The following is a 19350-nucleotide window of genomic DNA, read 5'->3' on the forward strand; positions in this document are numbered from 1 at the left end:
GGTTTTCGTATGGCTTGTCATTTTTCAGTCAGTTGGGAAGGGCTTTTCAAAGCATTTGAATGGGTATAATATGCTACTAGATGGCTCTTCATCTAACAAAGGGGGAGAAAAGTTTCTTGAGTTAGGGGTGCAAGTGGAAAGGGAAGATATTTTCTGTGCTTGTCGTGGTGGTGCAAAAGGTGATCAGCAGCAAAGCTTTGTGAACAGGTTGTGCAAGTTGGCTAGGGAACCCATTGTTATTCTGGAGGCAAAGACAAAGGGAAGTCGGCCAGCTCAACCATCATCGAGTCAGGTGGTGGTGATAGAGAAGAATGGCAAAGTCAAAGGATGTAAACAAAGTGTTCAGGCAAGGATCCAGAGTGCAGTGGTAGGAAAAGGTCAGATCTGCACCTAGTGTGGTGGTGAGCTGAAATTAAGGAACCTGGACCTTCATTTCTGGATGTCAAGGAATCTCATTCAGAGACAATTATTCATGCAGTCAAGCAAATAGGGCAACGGAAGCAGGGGCAGCATTGGTTGAGGCAGCTAGGGTTTCTCTTAGGGAGGTTGAGATGATGAAGATTGGGCGAGAGTTTGCTGATCGTGTTGGACTTGGGCCAGCTACTTGAAGGAGGAGCTTTCTTTTTATCGAATCTGGGTCAACCACTCAAACACGCCAATATGCAGGAAAAAAAAATGGTCCAGATCTGGAGCTTTCTTTGGAGAGAAAGGAGGGTTCTTTTTCTTCCCCAGTTGGCCAACCTATTGAACAGGCAGACAAATCTAGACACTGCTGATAGTGCCCAATAGTCAGGTGAATTAGCCAAAAGAGCTCATCAGATTTCAAATATGGGTCAAGGGATTTCTGTGTTTGGTGTACCAAGTAGCAGAGAGGCCCAAAAGTACTCTTATTGCAATATTCATGGTCAAGGGGTATGCGTAAGAATCAGAGCTGTTCTTCTGGGGGTGATGGTTAGTGGATGATGTATTGGAGTGGAAATTCTCAGGCAGAGCAGGAGCTGCATTGAGATTGAGGCCACAATGAGATGAGTTATGGAAGTGGTTCTGCTTAGAGGTGGTGGGTATTTCTGGGGACAGCAATGATGGAGAAGAAAGTGAAAAGGATGCTGTTGAGGTGTCTTGTATTTTGTCCCACATTACTTATGTCTAGCGAGTGCTAGGCATAGGACTTCTATAAATAGTGTAAGCTACAGCCATGTGGAGAGTGGGAAAGAGAATCTGGGTGTAATTGGGATCTCGGTGAGACTTGTAATCTCTTGCTGTTCATAGTGAATATTTTCTCCTTTGCTTCCTGTGGAGGTAGGTTTCACATCAAAGCCAAACCACATTATATCCAGTGTTCCAGGTGTGTTTGTGTTTGCTAATTTTGTTTATTGTTCTTGATTAAATTCATGGATACGGTCATAACAGATATGGATATAAAGGATAAATCGATCAGTGAGGAGGGAGGTAAGAAAAGTTTTCTTGTTAACAATTGCATGTACTCAAATATGCAGGGACAATTTTTAAAAAATAGATGAAGCTGGGAACTTTTATGTTAAGGAATCTCATAAGTGCTCTACGTCTGACTTAAAGAGGGGAATCATTTTCAGAAGGAAAAGAAAAAATGAGGGTTATTTTGGAAGATGATGGTGAGTATCATGAGTTTGCTTGTGAATTGTGATAGGTGGCCTATTGCTGGATAAGATGTGAAAAAAAAGGATTATGCTTCCAATTCTTCTTACACTCTTTCTTATGCGCCTCCTTCTTCACTTGAAGGTTTGGAGGACGTAGCTTGTTACTTGGTGGGTATGTGATCTCTCTCCGGACACTCCTTTTTTGAAAAGGAGGGAGGCCTATTTATAGGCAATCTCCAGTGTGATTATTTGAGGCAGTGATTGTGACGGACAGTGTGATAGTGATGGATGTTCGTGGCGCTGGTGGCTTGGATGAAGAGCATTGGTTGCCAAGGAAGGCTATAGGGGAATCTTGCAGAAGGAAGCTTTAAGTGTATAATCTCCCTTTTCAGAACAAGTTGCAAACAAGTATTAAATGCAATTTTATTTATCTCTTTTCTTTTTTCTTTTTTTCTTTGAAGATGCATATGGCCATATTTGGGCTTGGGCATATGTTCAGGTATGGATTTGGGCTTGGACGTAGCTTCAAATCTGAATCTGTCTAGGTTCCCATCAAACTGGGAAATATAAATTTTAGCCCTTAATTTCAGATTGTCAGTCAAAACAATTGATTTCGAACGAACAACTAAAAGTTTTCAAATTCTCTGAAATTGAACACTTAAACTAATTCGGATAAGAGAGATGAAAATTGAACTAAATCCATCAATTCACAGATTTAGGACTCAAAATTTGAATTTCAATTTCTGAAAATGATCTTGAGCTCAAAGATAAATTGAGGTTTTTGAAAAATCAAGCATTTCAATTAATCCATTGTTTAAAAATAAAGTTATAATCTTACCCAATCAAATAATTCAAACCCAAACATAAACCCAAGATTTTTCATTTAAAACTTTCCACGGCCCCTCAAGTAAAAAATTGGCCTTAAATGGATAAATAAATGTGGGATTTTTAGGCCAAAAATTAATTTGAATCAAGTTGTTCCTTATCATCCACCTACATTCAAAAAATAGCACGAATGAGAAAGAGAGCACACATTAGAGCAAATTTGCAAATTTAACACTCAAAATGGATTTTCTAGAATTTTCCACCAACAAGATAAAGTTTAAGGGCTCAAAGTTAAGCCAAACTAAATTAGGTACCAATAATGGGGTTTGGGCTTTAATTCGTGAGCTCGAATAAAATGAGCGCCAAAACCCTGGAGAGAAAGTGGTTGAACATTAAAGGCCCATTTTTCTGTGGATTTTTATTTTTCATTTTTTGAATTTTCAGATAAAGAAAATAAAATGGAAAAGGAGAAAATTAAAGGTGGAATCAGGCGATTATCGTGTTTTTTATGATTTGACGTCCAAACAAATATGGTGTCAAGTGTCAACAATCATCATCTCATCATTATCATCATCATCATCATTAGACCCTTTTTACACACACATAATATAGTATCACCAGTTTGACCCATGGTCCGACTGACCTAATGGCTTCACTGGATTGGTCGCCGATCTGAGTTTTAACACTATGATTTTGGGTTAAAGTGGAGAGGTTCAATGAGAGGTGATTATAACTTGCTTCTTTTTCTCTAATTATTAATGATCAACTTTAAAATTTGGCATTGGTAATACAGCATGCAAGCAAGAGGAATTACATTGCTTATTTTTATTTCATCTCCATTGTGGTCCGCCCCTTCCCTGGACCCCACATAAGCAAGAGCTTTGTGCACCAGGCTACGCCTTTTCTTTTTATTTAGGAAAATAGTATTTTAGTTTATTTAGTTTTCTCATATTATTTTTCTTTATTCCCCAAGCATTGCAAGCCTAAGAAAGGATTCTATGCACTAGTTTTACAGAGGGTTGAGTTGGAATTAATTTTGTGTTGCACTTTGATCTCACATCAAGCGATGTTAGAGAAGACTCTGATCTAGGCTGCCTATGTAAGACAGGTTGTCTGTGAGTCGCACTAACTTAAATCGTGTTGCGCCACCGCCTCCTCCATCCCCATTGCCACCAAACTGCCACTATGCTTTTTAATCCACTCAACCCATCATTTACATCAGCATGAATTTTATTTAAAAAAAAAAATTTCTACCACCAAAAGCAAAAGCATAAAAGGAGTGTTGTCGCATGATGAGGAGTCATGACTACAAGTTGCTAATGGCAATCACAGAAGCATAAGCAGAAAGGAAAAAAAATCCCACAAGCCCTACTCTAAGCACAACCAAGCCCCAACCAGAAATGCCACTGATTGCAAGATTCTGTCCATTAAAAGCCCCCTCCACAAACCAGACCAAAGCCCTGCTTATGTATATCAGCTTTGGGGTCCTTTCAGTTGCTGGCAAGACAATCAGCATTCATGAAATCCTCCTCAAGAATCCTGCCCTTTTTTAAATTTCAAGAATGGTTTCTTGGGCCATTGTCATTGTTGCAAGACTAACTAGAGCAAGTTTTGTTCATCGTTGAGCATCACCATTTCCACCATTCATCATCGAGCTATTGCTGCTCGTCAAAGCAACCTCACTACTTGTCATTTATCCACCTACTTGTCACCACCACACATCATTAAGAGTAGCATTTGTTTGATTAAAGAAGAGGATATAAAAGAACCAGATTACTTGATATGGACTGGACTGTTTGAATGAGGCCAGTTTGAGCCAGCCAAGGAGGAAAAAATACTAGAGGAGGGAAAAAGTGATTACCTTGACCTCTTCTTCATTATACATGTTTGATGCTACAAGAAACAAACTTGAGTCACTCGACTCCATTCAGAGTCTCATATCCATTATTTGGCCCTAATTGGGACAGGCCAAATGGGTTGAACTGGAATAAAGACCATCCCTTTGAGCCTACAACAGAGGGGGTAGTGATGCACGACCAATGTCCAACACAATAATTTTAATTCAATCCCAAATAAAATCAGTACATAGAAAGCCTTTTATAGGCTTATAATGCTTGGTAAATATAGAAAGCCTTTTATAGGCTTATAATGCTTGGTAAATAGGAAAACTACTGTTTTCAATGGAAAAAATATATATACATTCGTTAAGTGAAAAGAAGAGAGTACAAAGAGGGTGGGAAATTCTCAGTTGCAAAGGTAAAAGGAAAAACTAAAAAACTACTACATAAAAAGAAAAAAAAAGAAAAAAACTCATTTTAGAAACCTAAACAAATTAAAATATAAAAATATTCTGGAATTTTAAAATATGATCCCAATAAAAAATGCCAAGATTAAAATTAATTAATTAATTAATTCCTGTGTCGATTGCATTAATCTCACCCCAATCAGAAGGAAAAAGAAAAATATCAACCTTGAGTTAAAGCAAAAGCACATGCTATCAAGGACTTAAATTTCGAGGGGTCTGACCGAAATTTCGAGCTTTTGGTAAATTTCAAACAAAATTTCTAAAATTTTGAAAATTTCAGCTGTTTTTACTAAATTTTCTGGAAATCATGGGGGAAAATAAAAATAAAAAATAAAAAAAATTGGAGGGGGGAATTTCAGTGCTGTTCTGAGTGTTCTTTGACTTTATTTTGCTTTTCCAACGTGATTGTGCAAGTTGTGCAACCCGTGAGCGTATACAGTGGAAAGCAGATATCTTGCAGAGATGCTCTGCAGATTCAAGCCAATAATTCCACAAATCAAAGGCCTACAAGCTACCACTACACAATTTATTTCTATAAATTCACTTCATGCAGCAGTAGGATACATACCTCTGGGACTTGAAAAAAGCCTTCTTCTTCCATCTTCAAACTTTAAAAAAAAAACCCTAGATTCCAAATTTCCAGCTGCCTCCTGCCTCCACCTTCGAAGTTCAAACTCCGAAAAGCCCTAGCCTTCAAATCCCCTCCAGTGACCTTCAACCCTCTGCCTCTAGCCTTCGGCTTCACTGCTTCACCCTCCACATCCATCGTCATTGCACACTTGCAGTCACAGCTAGCAGCAAGAACTCCCATCGCTGCAATCTTCCAATTGGCTAAGTCTCTCACAGAGCTGCGAGCAAGAAACTGAGGGACTTGAGACTCGAGTCCACTGTGCCCCCCCCCCCCCCCTCCATGAGCAGCAACCAGCACCACGAAAAAGAAAGGGCTGAACTAAAGGCAAATTGCTGGTTTATGTTTTAAATGCCATGTTTTAACTTATATATTTTTTTATTTACTCAAAATCTCCCTTCTCCCAAATATATTTGAGATTGCCCTCCTCTCCCATTTACCCCCTTAATCAGTTAATCCTACATTGCTACTTGCTAGTATAGTAAATAATAACTAGTAAGTTTAGTAACTAAATAAAATTAGAATAATTTACTATTATTATCTTATTATAGTATAAATTAATAAATTATTTCATTTATTAGAATATTTTAATTTTCAAAAGTTATTACTTAATAGTAATTTTGTAAAAATTATCATTAATTTTGTAATTTTAATTTAATAATTTAATATTTCTCTTAGTTATTAATATATCTTCATTTAGCATCTAAATATTTTTATTTTAAAATTGTACAGTAAGTCAGTAACATTCAAATAATTTTTTTTTTACAATTTTTGAGTAATTTAACACCTGAACATTATAGCCTAGTAATTAAATAAATTAAAGTACTTAACACTTATTAGCTTAATATAGTTTAAATTATTTCATTTATTTGACTAATTTAATTTTGTACATTATCATTAAATTTCATAAATTTAATTTAATATTTTAAAGTTTGTCTTATTTATTAATTTTATATTGATAATAAAACATCTCAAATAATTTTCTTTTAAAATTGTTGACTAATTTAACACCTAATTTTTTATTCATTGTAACCTTGTAGGAAAGTAAAATTATCCACAAAAATGTCTGAAGAAAGAAAACAAGATCCAGCATGGGAACATGGATACCCGATGCCCAATGTAAAGAATGGATTTATTTGCAAATACTACGGAATACAAATGAAGAGAGGTGGTGCAACAAGATTAAAAATGCACTTAGCAAATTATGACCCACAGCATAATATAAAATTCTACGACAAAGTACCTCCAGAAGTTAAGCAGGAAATGAGAATTGTTTTAGAATGAAAAACAACCACAACAAATTGATGAAGAGGACGATGTTGACGATATTGCATACCTGCCTGACATTTCTCCCTATGAAAGATCTGCATATCGTCAAGCATTCTATGCTTCAAAAAAGACGGAATAGGAAAGAGACCAATCTCGTAGGTTTGCAGGTAGCCAACAAGGAGGCAATTCAGGGGTTGGTAGTAGTGGAGGGTGAGCGCCGATGCGGCGATCTCAAAGTGTGAGAGAGCCAAAAATAGAGCCATATATTTCAAAACCTTCTCAATATTACAAGTCAAAAGCAGCAAAACAAAAAAGCTTGAAAAAATTATTCAAATGAGGTAAAATAAAATAAGAAATGAATAGGTTGATTTCAAAATTTTTTATATAAGATAATATTCCACCTAAGAAGGCAAAATCACCTCATTTTAAAAACATAGTATGGGATTGCCAATCAGCTAAAACAGGAGTCGATCCATCGACACCTTATGAAATTAGAACAAAATACCTTGATTTAGAGGTAAAAGAAATGGAAGGTCACGTAAAAGAAGTGAAGAAAAAGTGGGTCATATATGGCTGCACTGTAATGTGTGATGGATGGACAAACCCTACAAAATTTTCATCATAAATTTAATGATTTACTCTAAAGGAAGCACAATTTTTCTAAAGTCAGTAGATGCTTCTGATAAAATAAAAGACCACAAATACATATATTCCCTATTAAAACATGTTGTGCAAGAGGTAGGAAAGCAACATGCTATCCAGGTGGTGACCGATAATGGCAGCACCTACAAGAAAGCAGGTCTAAAATTAATGAAAAAATTCAACTTGTATTGGACTCCTTGCACTGCCATTGTATTGATCTCATTTTTTAGAAAATCAGAGAAAGAGAGGCAATAAGCACAGTGATCTTGCAGGGGAGACAGATCACTAATTTTATATATAACCATGGATGTTTGTTGCTAAAATGAGGGAGCACTGTCAAGGGGATATTGTGCGTCTAGGAGCCACACGATTTGCTACAAACTACATTGCCCTTGATAGCCTACACAAAAATGGGTTGAGAAATTGAAAGCACAGTTCTTAACCATCAATTTTGGGATAGAGTGGCAAAATTTTGTAACATTTATGAGCCTATATATCGGGTATTGCGTATAGTCGATAGTGAAGTATGGCCAACAAAAGCAATAAGGGTGATGAAAAAGGCCATTGAAGTAGGTGCAAGAAGTGCAAGATGGGTTCTCAAAGTAATCAATGACCGATGGAAAAGAACCCTTGAACATCCACTTCATGCAGCAGGTATAAAATATTTATAAATTTCAAGAAATTCATATATCAAATTACTTATTACATATTTATATTTTACTTTATTTGAGTGACAACTTATTTTTTAAATCCAAAATGTCAATACAAAGAAGGTGTTAGGGAAGATCCTTATTTTCTTGATGCAGTTCACAAAGTTTAACACCATTGAGCCACATTCCTCTGGCTTGGATCAAATTGGAAATGAGGTATATTTTTAAAATAAAAATTAAATAAAATAAGTCTTAATCCATGTTTAATTATTCAATAACAGTTTTTTTTTAGGTTATTCTATTTAGAGATGTTAAAAGAAGCTTTGGAGAAGCAGCTGCTTAGGGCAACCATGGCACCTGGTAAGTATTTATATATAAATGTACAATACAAAATTACAAACTTCAAGTACAATCTACTAAGTACTAACTTATGTTCTTAAAATATCTTGCACAATTGATTGGTGGATGATGTATGGATCAAGTGCTCCAATCATAAGGAAGCTAGCATTGCGCATTTTGTCACAAACCGCATCTTCATCAACTTGTGAACGAAATTGGAGCACATTTGCACTCATTCATACAAAGCAAAGAAATAGACTAGCCTACACCAGACTTCAGTAGCTTGTTTTTTGTTATTACAACATGAAACTTCAAATAAGAGATATAGAGGCTGAAATGGACAAAGTGGTTGAACAAGATCCCCTGAACCTTCTTGACATATCAGTTGAAGTGGGTGATGAGGATGAGTATCCACTTTTCCAGTGGATTAGACCATCCCATCTTGATGAACGAGACGGAAGTCCCCATCCACAAATGGTTAAGCATGCATGAGATGACTTTGCCATTGATGTTAATCAAGTGATGGTAGAAGAAGTCGTATCTAGTAGTGATGATTCACAAATGAATCTTGGATCTAGAAATGGAACTTCATCCACTATGCCCTCTGGTGGTGATCATGATAATGACGACAATGATGCTGGTAGTGACGGATCTAACCCTGGTGATAGCAGTCGGTAAGGTGGTGATGGTGGGGACTATGGAGGAAATGAAGGATGGCAAGATTATAGACCAAAAGTGGAATATACACGTCCTCCCCAACTAGAAGATGAGAGTCCACAAAGAGAAACACGTCCAGTTGATAGGTAGTACAGTTGTAGAAAGGGAAAAGGAAAGATGCATCAAATAGAAGAGGATACCTTTTCCCTTAGTATGGAATCTATAAGTATAGGAACAAAGCATGACTCTAATAGTTATAGTGGCTATGAACCTACACAGAACAGCTCTTCACAATTTACATATGGCCAACTGTTTCCATATACAAATAAGCAAGCACGACAATATGGAAATTGGCAACCACATGCCTATGGGTATAGACAAACAGGCCAAGAATATGGGTATGACCAATATGCAAATGCAAAACAATCCTATGGACATACACAACAAGTAAATTTCCGTAATTTCTTTAAATTGAAATCGAAATCGAAATTTCCATCGAAATTTCCGTAAATTGAGACCATCGAAATTTCCATTGAAATTGAAATTTAAGTCCTTGCATGCTATATTGCTAGATAACATTACCCTCTTTGTTTTCCAAGTTCATTCACAATATGATCATCAGTAGAACGCACTCGAGTCCTAGGCTCAGCTTCCTGATATTAAGCAAACTCCACATAGCAACATGGGAAGCCACAAGGCAAAGTGATAAAAGTGCCCTTTTGCCACAATTATTGCAGCCAATCAGAAAACATTCAAGCTACTGTGAATTAGGCGACTTGGTGGGGCAGGAGGGGGCTCATGTGGAACTGATATTTTCTCACAAAGTCTTAGGTATCTTTCCAAATATTTTATATTTTCTTTCAGCAATACAGACAATGACTGCAGATCGATCAGAATTAAGTCATAGCTGCAACTCAATGTGTAGTCCATAGCAAAGACTCCCAATATACAGAATTTTACGTTGTTCATCTCCGTCTTTGAGCAACCAATTTGGGGGAACTCAATGTTTACGTGTCAAGTTGTCAACATCATTCTAAGCCAAACCACACAATGTGAAGCACATCTCTCACTCATAATTGATTGAAATGAACTTTTCTTCCACCATATGCCTCTTAAGATTCCACTAAGTAATTGGAACTTGCCTCCAAAGTTAGGACAGATGAACTAGACTATACCACCAGCTATATGCGAGTCCCTTGAGACAATTACTGCCACACCAACCCTTTTTCTGGTCAGACACCATGAGGTCATGATATTTTCAATTTGACTGAACCAATCGAATAACATCTCCAGATTTGCCTCTCCTTTGAACTCAAGCAAAGTCACCCTGATTCCGTATTGTGGCTTACTAGAGGCTTGCAATGGTGGAGGTGTATACTATTAAATGTACAAACAGTATTTGGGCTACCAGAGGGAACATCAGGTTCCACAAGAACCTTATATTTTCCACCCAAACCAATAACATTTAAGATTGCAGAAATCTGGGAGTTAAAAGCATTAAACTTCTGATTGAACAAAGAGACAATTGGATGTATGTTGCAAAGTAACATCTGAATAATTAATTCATGGATTAGCTTCTCAGCTCGCTCCTCACACTCCTACACCTTAGACTTTTTAAGCAACCAGATTGATTTAGTCCTTTATCACTTTTTTTATTTTTTCAGATGTCTACATGTTTGGGCCCTAGGTCAATCCATCATGATTAAACCAACTGGAATGAGCTAGTTTGATCCGGTCTCTTAAGATCTCCTTATTTGGTGCCAGAGGTAGGGACCAGGGTTTCTAATGTCTTCAACTTCAAAACAAACAAGGGTCGCAGCATCACCCCAAGCTTGACTGGACATTTGAAACAAGAAATGCTGACAAATAGTTCATGGTTCAGCATGGATTCCAGCAGCTCTGGTGAAGTCATTGAAGACGATTAAAGACACTAGCAATGATGGAAGCCTGTTTCCTTCAATTCTAGAAGAATGATAATTGTGCTCACCATCCTCCAACCAATGTTGGAATTTGAAAATTAGGGCTCAATGTCATTTCCTGCTTCTGCTCCCAAATGGTTGTGGCCAACTTGAAGCCACCATGCCTCCTCCTGTTGCAACAACACCGATTTCTTTTAATCTTCTTCTTCTTTTGTGGTTTATGGAATGAAGCTAGGTTAAGCAAAAAGGGCTTGATTGTTGCAACAAAGAGGATTGGGACTTGGAGAAATTGATTTGGAGATGATTGAAAGGGAGATAAAGTTGGCAGTGATAGAGAGAATGAATGACATTTTTCTTTTGAAAGTTATGATGATGGAAGATAGTGATGGACGGCAAAGCAACAACGTTGGTGGCTAGCAGACGCAATTCAAATTGAAATCACAAACCCTACAATTTTGAGTTGAAAACTGCAGTAAACCATGCCAAAGACTAACAATTGTACCAATTTGAGTTGAAATTGCAATCCCTAAACACTGACAGCTGAGTTGGAAACAGGTCTGCTCTAATACCACTTGATGCAAGACCAATGCCCAACATAATAATAGTAATTCAACTCCAAATAAAACTACTAATAGGAGGCCTTTATAGATTTAAAATGCTTGGGAAATAAGAATACTTTCTGAAACCTAAATAACGAAAATATTGATTGCCTATATAAACATATCCCAGAATTTTAATGATATGATCCCAATAAAAATACCTTAATACAAAAAGAAATGAACATAAAATTATTTCCACCGTTGGATGCATCAAGTAATCCAGTAACAAATGGTACAGAAAGTTAATATCAATATAAAAGAGTCACAAAGGGAAATTATGGATAAACATATCCCAGAATTTTAATGATATGATCCCAATAAAAATACCTTAAAACAAAAAGAAATGAACAAAAAATTATTTCCACCGTTGGATGCATCAAGTAATCCAGTAACAAATCGTACAGAAAGTTAATATCAATATCAAAGAGTCACCAAGGGAAATTATGGATGCGATGAAATTAAGAAGTAACGTGAGGAAATTATATATGCACTGGAGCCCAAGCCAGAGTCTATTAAATTCTTCCTTCTGGGTTAAAAGTGGCTCCTACATTGGTTTCTCCATTATACAATCATATTGTGCTTTGCAACCTTACAGTGGTCTCCTGAAGCCTGATCTCAATACCTGTTCATTACTCTTCAGATTTTTTAAGTTCAAGGTTGAATTCTTCCCAAACAGAGGAGTATAATGCTGTGTATCAGCAAGAGGAAATATATTTTTATAGTTTATATTTGAGCTAATAAACCCAGCACCAATGCTCAATTCTAAGCATTACCAGCATCCATGGTGATCAAGATTTTTTTTCTTTTTTTTTCTTGATATTTGGAATAAAATAACCGGGTCCTAAATATCCCTAAATATTAGGACTCCGATTTAAATCTGTAAAAGCAAAATAAGAAGAAAATAATGTTGCCATTGCCATGGTCACAGACATTCATAACTGTTAAGGCCTGATATACATTGTTGGCCCACAATATAACAGCTTAAGCTTTTAGGTAAAGTGGTATTCTAACATGGTACTAAAGCCAGGTGGCAAGGAGATCATGGATTCTAGTTTTGTTGCCTGTGTTTATTGTCTGTTTGTTAAGCATTATCTTATTCCCTGTAATGGGTGTTGTTTATTGTTTGTTTATCTCTCCATGTGCTGTCGGGCTGCACATGTGGGGGAGTGTTAAGGCCTGTATACATTGTTGGCCCGCAACCTAAGAGCTTAAGCTTTACTTTAACAATAAGAATAGTCAAAAGTTGTTTTTCCTTTTTCCCTTTTTTTTTTATACTACAAATGGGTCCTTCTAAAATTATTTTTCTCAGATGACCTCATATTATATTTTATAATAACTTGCATAATATTGGGTAATTTAGGCAAAGCAAAAAAAGATCTTAGTAGAGGTTTTCGGTTTAGGGGTATTTCTGGAATGTGATATGTTCTCATTCCATTCCTGCAGTCAGTCTGCATGGTATATCCAAATGTACCAATACCATTCCAACATCAGTTTCATTCCTACATCTGTCCCATTCCAACAACCCTAAACCCCAACATACTGCTAGTCCATTACTACTTCAACACTTCAAAGCTCAAGGATGAGTTTTTTTCCAATCAGAGGAGAATGATGGAGGCATCAATATCAAGAAAAGGCAACTTTGAGGATCGTACTTCATTTTTAGTATTACTAATTTACTATCTGCTCTTTCTGGGACAGCAGACCTTAGGAGACTTGACTTAGTGTAGTTATAATTTTTTAACTTCCCCAAGATGAATAGTAATTTCCTGTTTTTAAGTCTCTTTATGATTTATTGGTAGGGTAAATTTTAAGAGTCCTTTAGTGAGTCTTAGGTGTCCAACTATATGCTGGGAAAAGTTATTTGTTGGTTCTAGATGCTCCATGCTTCCCAAGCAAGCTGAGTCCCAGTGAATTGGTAATTAAGGAATCTATAAGAGGATTGTAATCTCTTTTAATATGGACAACTTTGTCAAAGGATACTGCCCAAGGTTGTGTAAATTGGTGGAAAAGAATTCATGTATAGCTGGCCCCACAGGACTTAAGGCTTGATTGTGGTTGTTTAGGAATAAGAATTTTCCAGTCTAGTGCTTTCTCTCAACATGTGGCTTTCATAGTGGTTGTAAGTGGATTTTCTCACAAAAACTAGGTGGATTTCCCAGGTTATATTGTTCTTCAATTCTTCTCCTCTCGGGTACTGTTCATCCACACTGTTCACAGGGCCTGAACTTCTCCTTTTCCTACTCTTTGCAGCCTAATCACTCTATCCAAAAAAACACTAAAGCCCTAGAATATTTCCTGCTTCGACATCATTAAATTCTTCTAATTGCCAAAGATTCCTAAAACTCTAGAATATTTTATTGCCTTTACAGCTTTACCACCCTAAACCCCAATCCTAGCTACCAAAAAACAAAAATATGAAGATTGGCAACCTTGCCAAATGGATACTAAAGAATCAAAATTGATAGTGGAGGGGGGACAAAAAAAGACAGAGAGAGAGAAAGAAGTGATTAAGGCATGCTTTCTTTATCACAATGAAGAGATTTCTTTGAGATTAGGGGCTTGATAAGTTCTTAAAGGACCACAAGACTGATGATTATGACTGCCTGCAAACTTGATAAGTTCATGATTATTATATGTGATGATTATGACTGCTTGCAAACTTGATAAGTTCATGATTATTATATGATAATTCTATTTAAGGAAACCACCACCAGAAATGTGCGGATAACTACCTACCAGCACTAAAGAGTGGAACGAGAAAAAATATCAAACCAGAGCATTACATGTGACAGGGATGAATTTCTGGCATGTCTTCACAAGAAAGTTGTTGGATAGATCAGTGTCTTCCTCCTCATCGGCAAATAACTATTTTAATAAAAGGAAATTAATGGGTCAGTATGCATTTGAGTAACAAAAACCAGCAAAGTAGAACAAGCAGAGAAGCAGAACATCTTTCAGGATATGAACAAGAAGATCTTGCCATATACTAAGAGCATGAAGCACATAAATGCTCAAAAATTGCAAAGCAGTTCACCTTTTCTTTATCTTTTTATATTTTACTTCACCATGGCCATATGAAGGATTTATTCACTTTTTTTATTACAAGTAAATGAAAGAAAAAAAGAACAATAAAAAGGGGAAGGAAAAAAATTTATCTTTACTACATTAACAAAATTTTCAAAAATTATCACCGCTCTGTTTAACAGATGAAATAGCTTAACTCTTTAAAGTCATGCTCAGATCATAAGTGGAAAAAAAGTTCATTTCATATAAAATATGATCAAGTTGGCCAATTAACATGATTGAATTTTTCTTTCTCAAAAACATTAACTTCCAATAAATTTGGACTATAAATTGTAGTACTCAAGTTGCAATCTTCAAAAATTTGTCTTACATAATTTCAAGAACATATTCACTCAACAGATACCGTAAATAGCTTGTAAAAAACATAGGCCAGTTAAAAAAGAAGTTAAAATCAAATACATTGGACCAACAGTTGCAACACCCATTCAGACAAGAACTGTTACCTTCAATGACGAGTATAAAAGTACTACAGCAAGTAGTAGATTTACAGCTTCAAACCTCTAAACAATGACACAGAAAAAATATTAGGAAGAACCCCAAGTAATGGAAACAATAGGAGCATATTGAAGATCTTGAAAAAGAAAACAAAAACAGAGAAAGCCACACATTGGTATAGCATTTCACCTGAAGGGTTGCTGTTCCAAGAAGTATCACAGACAAACGAAAGATTACTGCACCAGCAATACCATACGAAAGCACTCGACTCTGTACATTCCAATGAAAGAAAAATGGCCATTACCAGAGACAAACATATGATGATTTGTTCAATATAAAATGGTAGATAAAATAATATGGCTTTACTTCACAGGAGATTATTAGTCCACCTGATACATGATTGGCACTTTGAAGTATTTGAAAATCAAAACAAAGACAAATAGATTGTCCACTGATAAACTCTGCTCCAGCAAGTACCTGAAAATGATCCATAATGATCATCATATTCATAAATCATCAACTGATCTCAATAAAAAGAAAAGGAAACGTAGTTTAGCACAAAAAACGTGCATTGAAAGAGTTGCAGAAAGTAAATAGAAGGCCTATGTAAACAACATGATCAAAGAGTCTACTATGCAACTTTAAGTTCTCAACTGCAAATACCATCTGACAAGATGACTTCTTCCGTGATTATATGCATTATACAAGTACAATAAGAAGTTCCACAATCATTTTTTTCATCAGCAATTAAAAGCTGATAATGCAGGATACTTCAAGAAAAGCCAAATAAAGTGAACCTGCAATTGTCTTCTCTCTTACAGATTATATGGACCAACTTTAGTCCTGAGTAGAAGTTGAACATCCTAAAGTGCTGAACCTGCATGATGCTATGTCACTTAGTTCGCTAATCATCATCAATTATGTGCTTTTAGTTCAAAAGCACTTATTTAGACACCCTTCTTTCATCATGAAGCCTTGATCCCTATGCATGATACAGCATAAGGCAGCCTATGTCATTTACAGTTAACCAAGATTTCTGTGGGAGGTCATAGACAAGTAAAAAATAATGAATAGTTTGCTGCATCCACCAAAAATTATTAGCTCCTATAAACCATGTCAGTTCTCTATTGCAGTCTCCCAAATATCAGAACAATTAGTTTGGCTCACCCACTGATTATCCTAGTATGACATACTTACTTATATTGGTTAATAATGCTTTGAGAAACAGAAGCTTTCTTCTTTTTTTCTTTTTTTCTTTTTTTCCTTTTTGTCAATGGAATAATATACAAACTGTGCAAACTTTTGCAGAGTGTAAGCTGATATTACAAGCCAGGCTGTATCATACCCAGCAAAAAACTCTGATGCGCGGCCAACTCCATCTTTAAAACCCACGCCAATGCCAAACACCACAGCAATGCACACCTAAAAGACCAATATCTACTTATTGTAACCTAGTAAATATTAAATAACAGACTCGATAAAGTCAATCACCTATATCAAATAGACTGAGGAGCACTCACCCACAAAGCAACAGCTCTAACTGAGGAGTTGTAACTTCCAGGATCATGAGATTTTTTTCCATCTAGATTATCAACCAAAGGGATAGTGTGAGAGGCATCAACAAGGCCACTGTCATCATACGACTGAGAACCTGTCCTCTGACCCTCTGCAAATTTTACCAGGAAATTATGTCTAAACAGTCTACAGAAAATAAACATGACTTTTGTAATGCTTTCTAGATGGCTTTGATATATGGTGCAATCAAATTTTAAAAAAAAATAATGATTCCGTTGAATGGAATACATTATGGCATTTTTAGCACATTCAACTCTAAATTAAATTAGCAAAGTTACATGACTTCACCGCAGCAATCTATCACAACAAAATACAACATTTAGGGGGGAAAATGAGACAATGCTGGCATTCTCACCAATCACCATATATATAATTTTTCCATATGGTTCTCAAATTACCTGGTCACACCATTCCCATGCTAAATTTGTATAATGATGTCATAGCACCTATTTATTAACTATTTTTAATATCAAAACAACACTTCTCCAACATAATCAAAGAGGCCAAAACAGAGAAGGGCTCATAGAAACAGAATGGCAAAGGGCATACTCAACCAGGTGATGCATTCAGGCATTAGGCCTAAACACAGATGGGGAACAAATAGCAATCCCCACACCCATGCCCCCCAAAAGATTAAAAAGTAAAAAACACGCACACAAAAAAGGAAAGGGATCTTGAAGAACTGTGACTTTAAGCATTTATTTTCCTTCTTTTTCCAGTTAGGGGTTTAAGGCACTGCTGAGTCTATCTTGCATGTTAATAAGAAAGATGCTGCTAGATAATTAAATGGAAGTATTTCTACTGTTAAAATTCATAATCATGTGTCAAGAATTTAATCAACAGCGTGGATAAGGAGGAGGTGCCAATCGATTAAATGGGATTATTTCCAAGATCAAATAACACAATTTATAAGTTCAAAACTTGACTCAGCAGCATGCCTAGGGATCAAATTTGACAATCAACAAACCACAGCTCCATCTGCTTCCTGAAAGCCTATGCATTGTTCGATAGGCATCTTTCAAGGGCCTCTTCTTGTATTTAGAAGAATAAATTTCCCTCTTCGAAGCAAAAAAGGTACTTCCGAAATGTTAAGCAAGCAGCACATGATTTCATAAAACGATAGAATTATTTTCCAGGATGACATCAAGTGCAATGCAATTTTTCAGTAGAAGCATTTTCACCTGAGGTAGACAACCCGTCGTCCTGTTCCGTTCTATTCGATCGGGCAATTTGAGAATATTTAGCACCACGACTGTGACCAGCTGAAATTTCACTCAACAGAACAGATAAAAGACCTCAATTTGACAGTTAGTAGATGTGAGTGCGAGAGAGAGAGAGAGAGAGAGAGAGAGAGAGATGCCTGAAAAAAGAGTGGTGTGAGGCTGGGTAAAGCCAAGCCTGGTTCGTCTGGGAGCTTGAGGGGTGGGAGAGAATGGTGAAACCCTAAGGAAGCATGACTCGAATTTTAGAGGAGTTTGGACGCCATTGGAGAATACGGAAGCAAATCCCATGCTTCCACGAACAACAGTGTCCGAAGGGGGACGAGAGCGCGAGAGACCCAGATATCGATCAAATAAGCTCGACTGCTGATGATGCTTTCAAATTACATATTAATTCAGATTTTAAACGACGACGTTTTATTTTGTTCATATCTTCATCCGTTTCACTAAATTTGAGGGCTGCTGCGGTGCGCTAAATTTTATAATTGAAAAAGAAAATGAAAATTAAAAACCAAAACTGAGAATTTAAAAATGTCAATACATTTGAAAGATTCAAAAAATAAATAGAAAATAAATCGAGACGAGACATAAATTTACTATCATGGGCAGAATTACAAAATAATTTGAAATTGACCTTACACAAAATATCGGAACCGATCTTGTACGAAATATCTTTCTTCTCTTTATCTCTCATCTTCCTTCTATATACCCTACTTACTCTGTTAGTTTTTTGAATCTGATCTCTATTTTGATGCTAACAAATACAAGTGTCTCTTATGTGTGTGTTTAAGTGCTGAATAGGTATAATTCAGGTCACACATAAGATCAAGAGAACATAAAAGCCAAAACAGGATTTAAAAGCTTAAAACTGGCGTATTCCATAATGTCAAAAAGCAGAGGAGAAGAAGAAGACATTTGAGTTTAATTGTATTGCATTAATTTTTTTTTAATTTGGTATGTAATATTATATGCATTTGCATGATATGTTTTTATGCTCAAGATCGTAAACTGACCTTAGGGTTCGGTCGACCGAAACCGGATTTTTTAGGTTAGCTAAAGATACCTTAGAATGACCATAAGAACCATCACCTCTCAAAAACTAAATGATGTAACTTATTCACACATGGTTGAATAAGTTCAAGATCAAAAATAGAGTTTTGGGCGACCGAACCTAGAGAGTTAAAAATGGTTCAGGCGATCGAATGTGCAAAGGGTCAATAGTTGACCATGACCCGACTGGCTGAACCGAAAATGAACTAGCTGTTCCCAGTTGACTAAATGCTTAAATGTCACTTTTTCACTGTCCCCAGGCGACCGAACGTTTAATTCAAAATAGGTTCGGATGACCGAAGTATCAAGTTCAGCAGACCAGATTGATAACCGGGCGATCGAATCTCGAGCGTGAGGTCATATACAAGAAAAAAGAACTATGGTCAATTCTACAAAGAGTAGATTTGCCCCTTATGTTATGGCTTGTCTCACGCTTAGTCACTCATAGGATTCGAATAGGGGAGGTCTTTTCTGAAAGAACTCGCGGTTCTCCCCCTTATTATATGTATATATATTTTTTAGATACCAACTCTTTGG

General features: G+C 36.3%; 1 protein-coding gene across 3 annotated transcripts in view; it reads right to left on the bottom strand.

Annotated features, from left to right (window-relative positions):
- The window catches only part of LOC131168521 (thylakoid membrane protein TERC, chloroplastic), a 34037-nt gene extending 15906 nt beyond the window's left edge, over positions 1 to 18131 (bottom strand). For 2 of the 3 annotated variants that reach the window (XM_058128016.1, XM_058128015.1), the window contains exons 1-8: positions 17904 to 18126; positions 17725 to 17805; positions 16489 to 16634; positions 16314 to 16390; positions 15358 to 15445; positions 15158 to 15238; positions 14977 to 15033; positions 14233 to 14314 (exon numbers count right to left, since the gene is read on the bottom strand). In XM_058128016.1, the coding sequence (XP_057983999.1) occupies positions 14233 to 14314; positions 14977 to 15033; positions 15158 to 15238; positions 15358 to 15445; positions 16314 to 16390; positions 16489 to 16634; positions 17725 to 17805; positions 17904 to 18054 (763 nt within the window). In that variant the 5' untranslated portion in view covers positions 18055 to 18126. Of the gene's footprint in view, positions 1 to 14232; positions 14315 to 14976; positions 15034 to 15157; positions 15239 to 15357; positions 15446 to 16313; positions 16391 to 16488; positions 16635 to 17724; positions 17806 to 17903 lie in introns of all 3 variants that reach the window. The other variant, XM_058128017.1, reaches the window with a different exon arrangement.
- Positions 18132 to 19350: the final 1219 nt, after the last annotated feature.

The sequence above is a fragment of the Malania oleifera genome, chromosome 11, assembly GCF_029873635.1.
Source record: "Malania oleifera isolate guangnan ecotype guangnan chromosome 11, ASM2987363v1, whole genome shotgun sequence".
NCBI lineage: Eukaryota > Viridiplantae > Streptophyta > Magnoliopsida > Santalales > Ximeniaceae > Malania > Malania oleifera.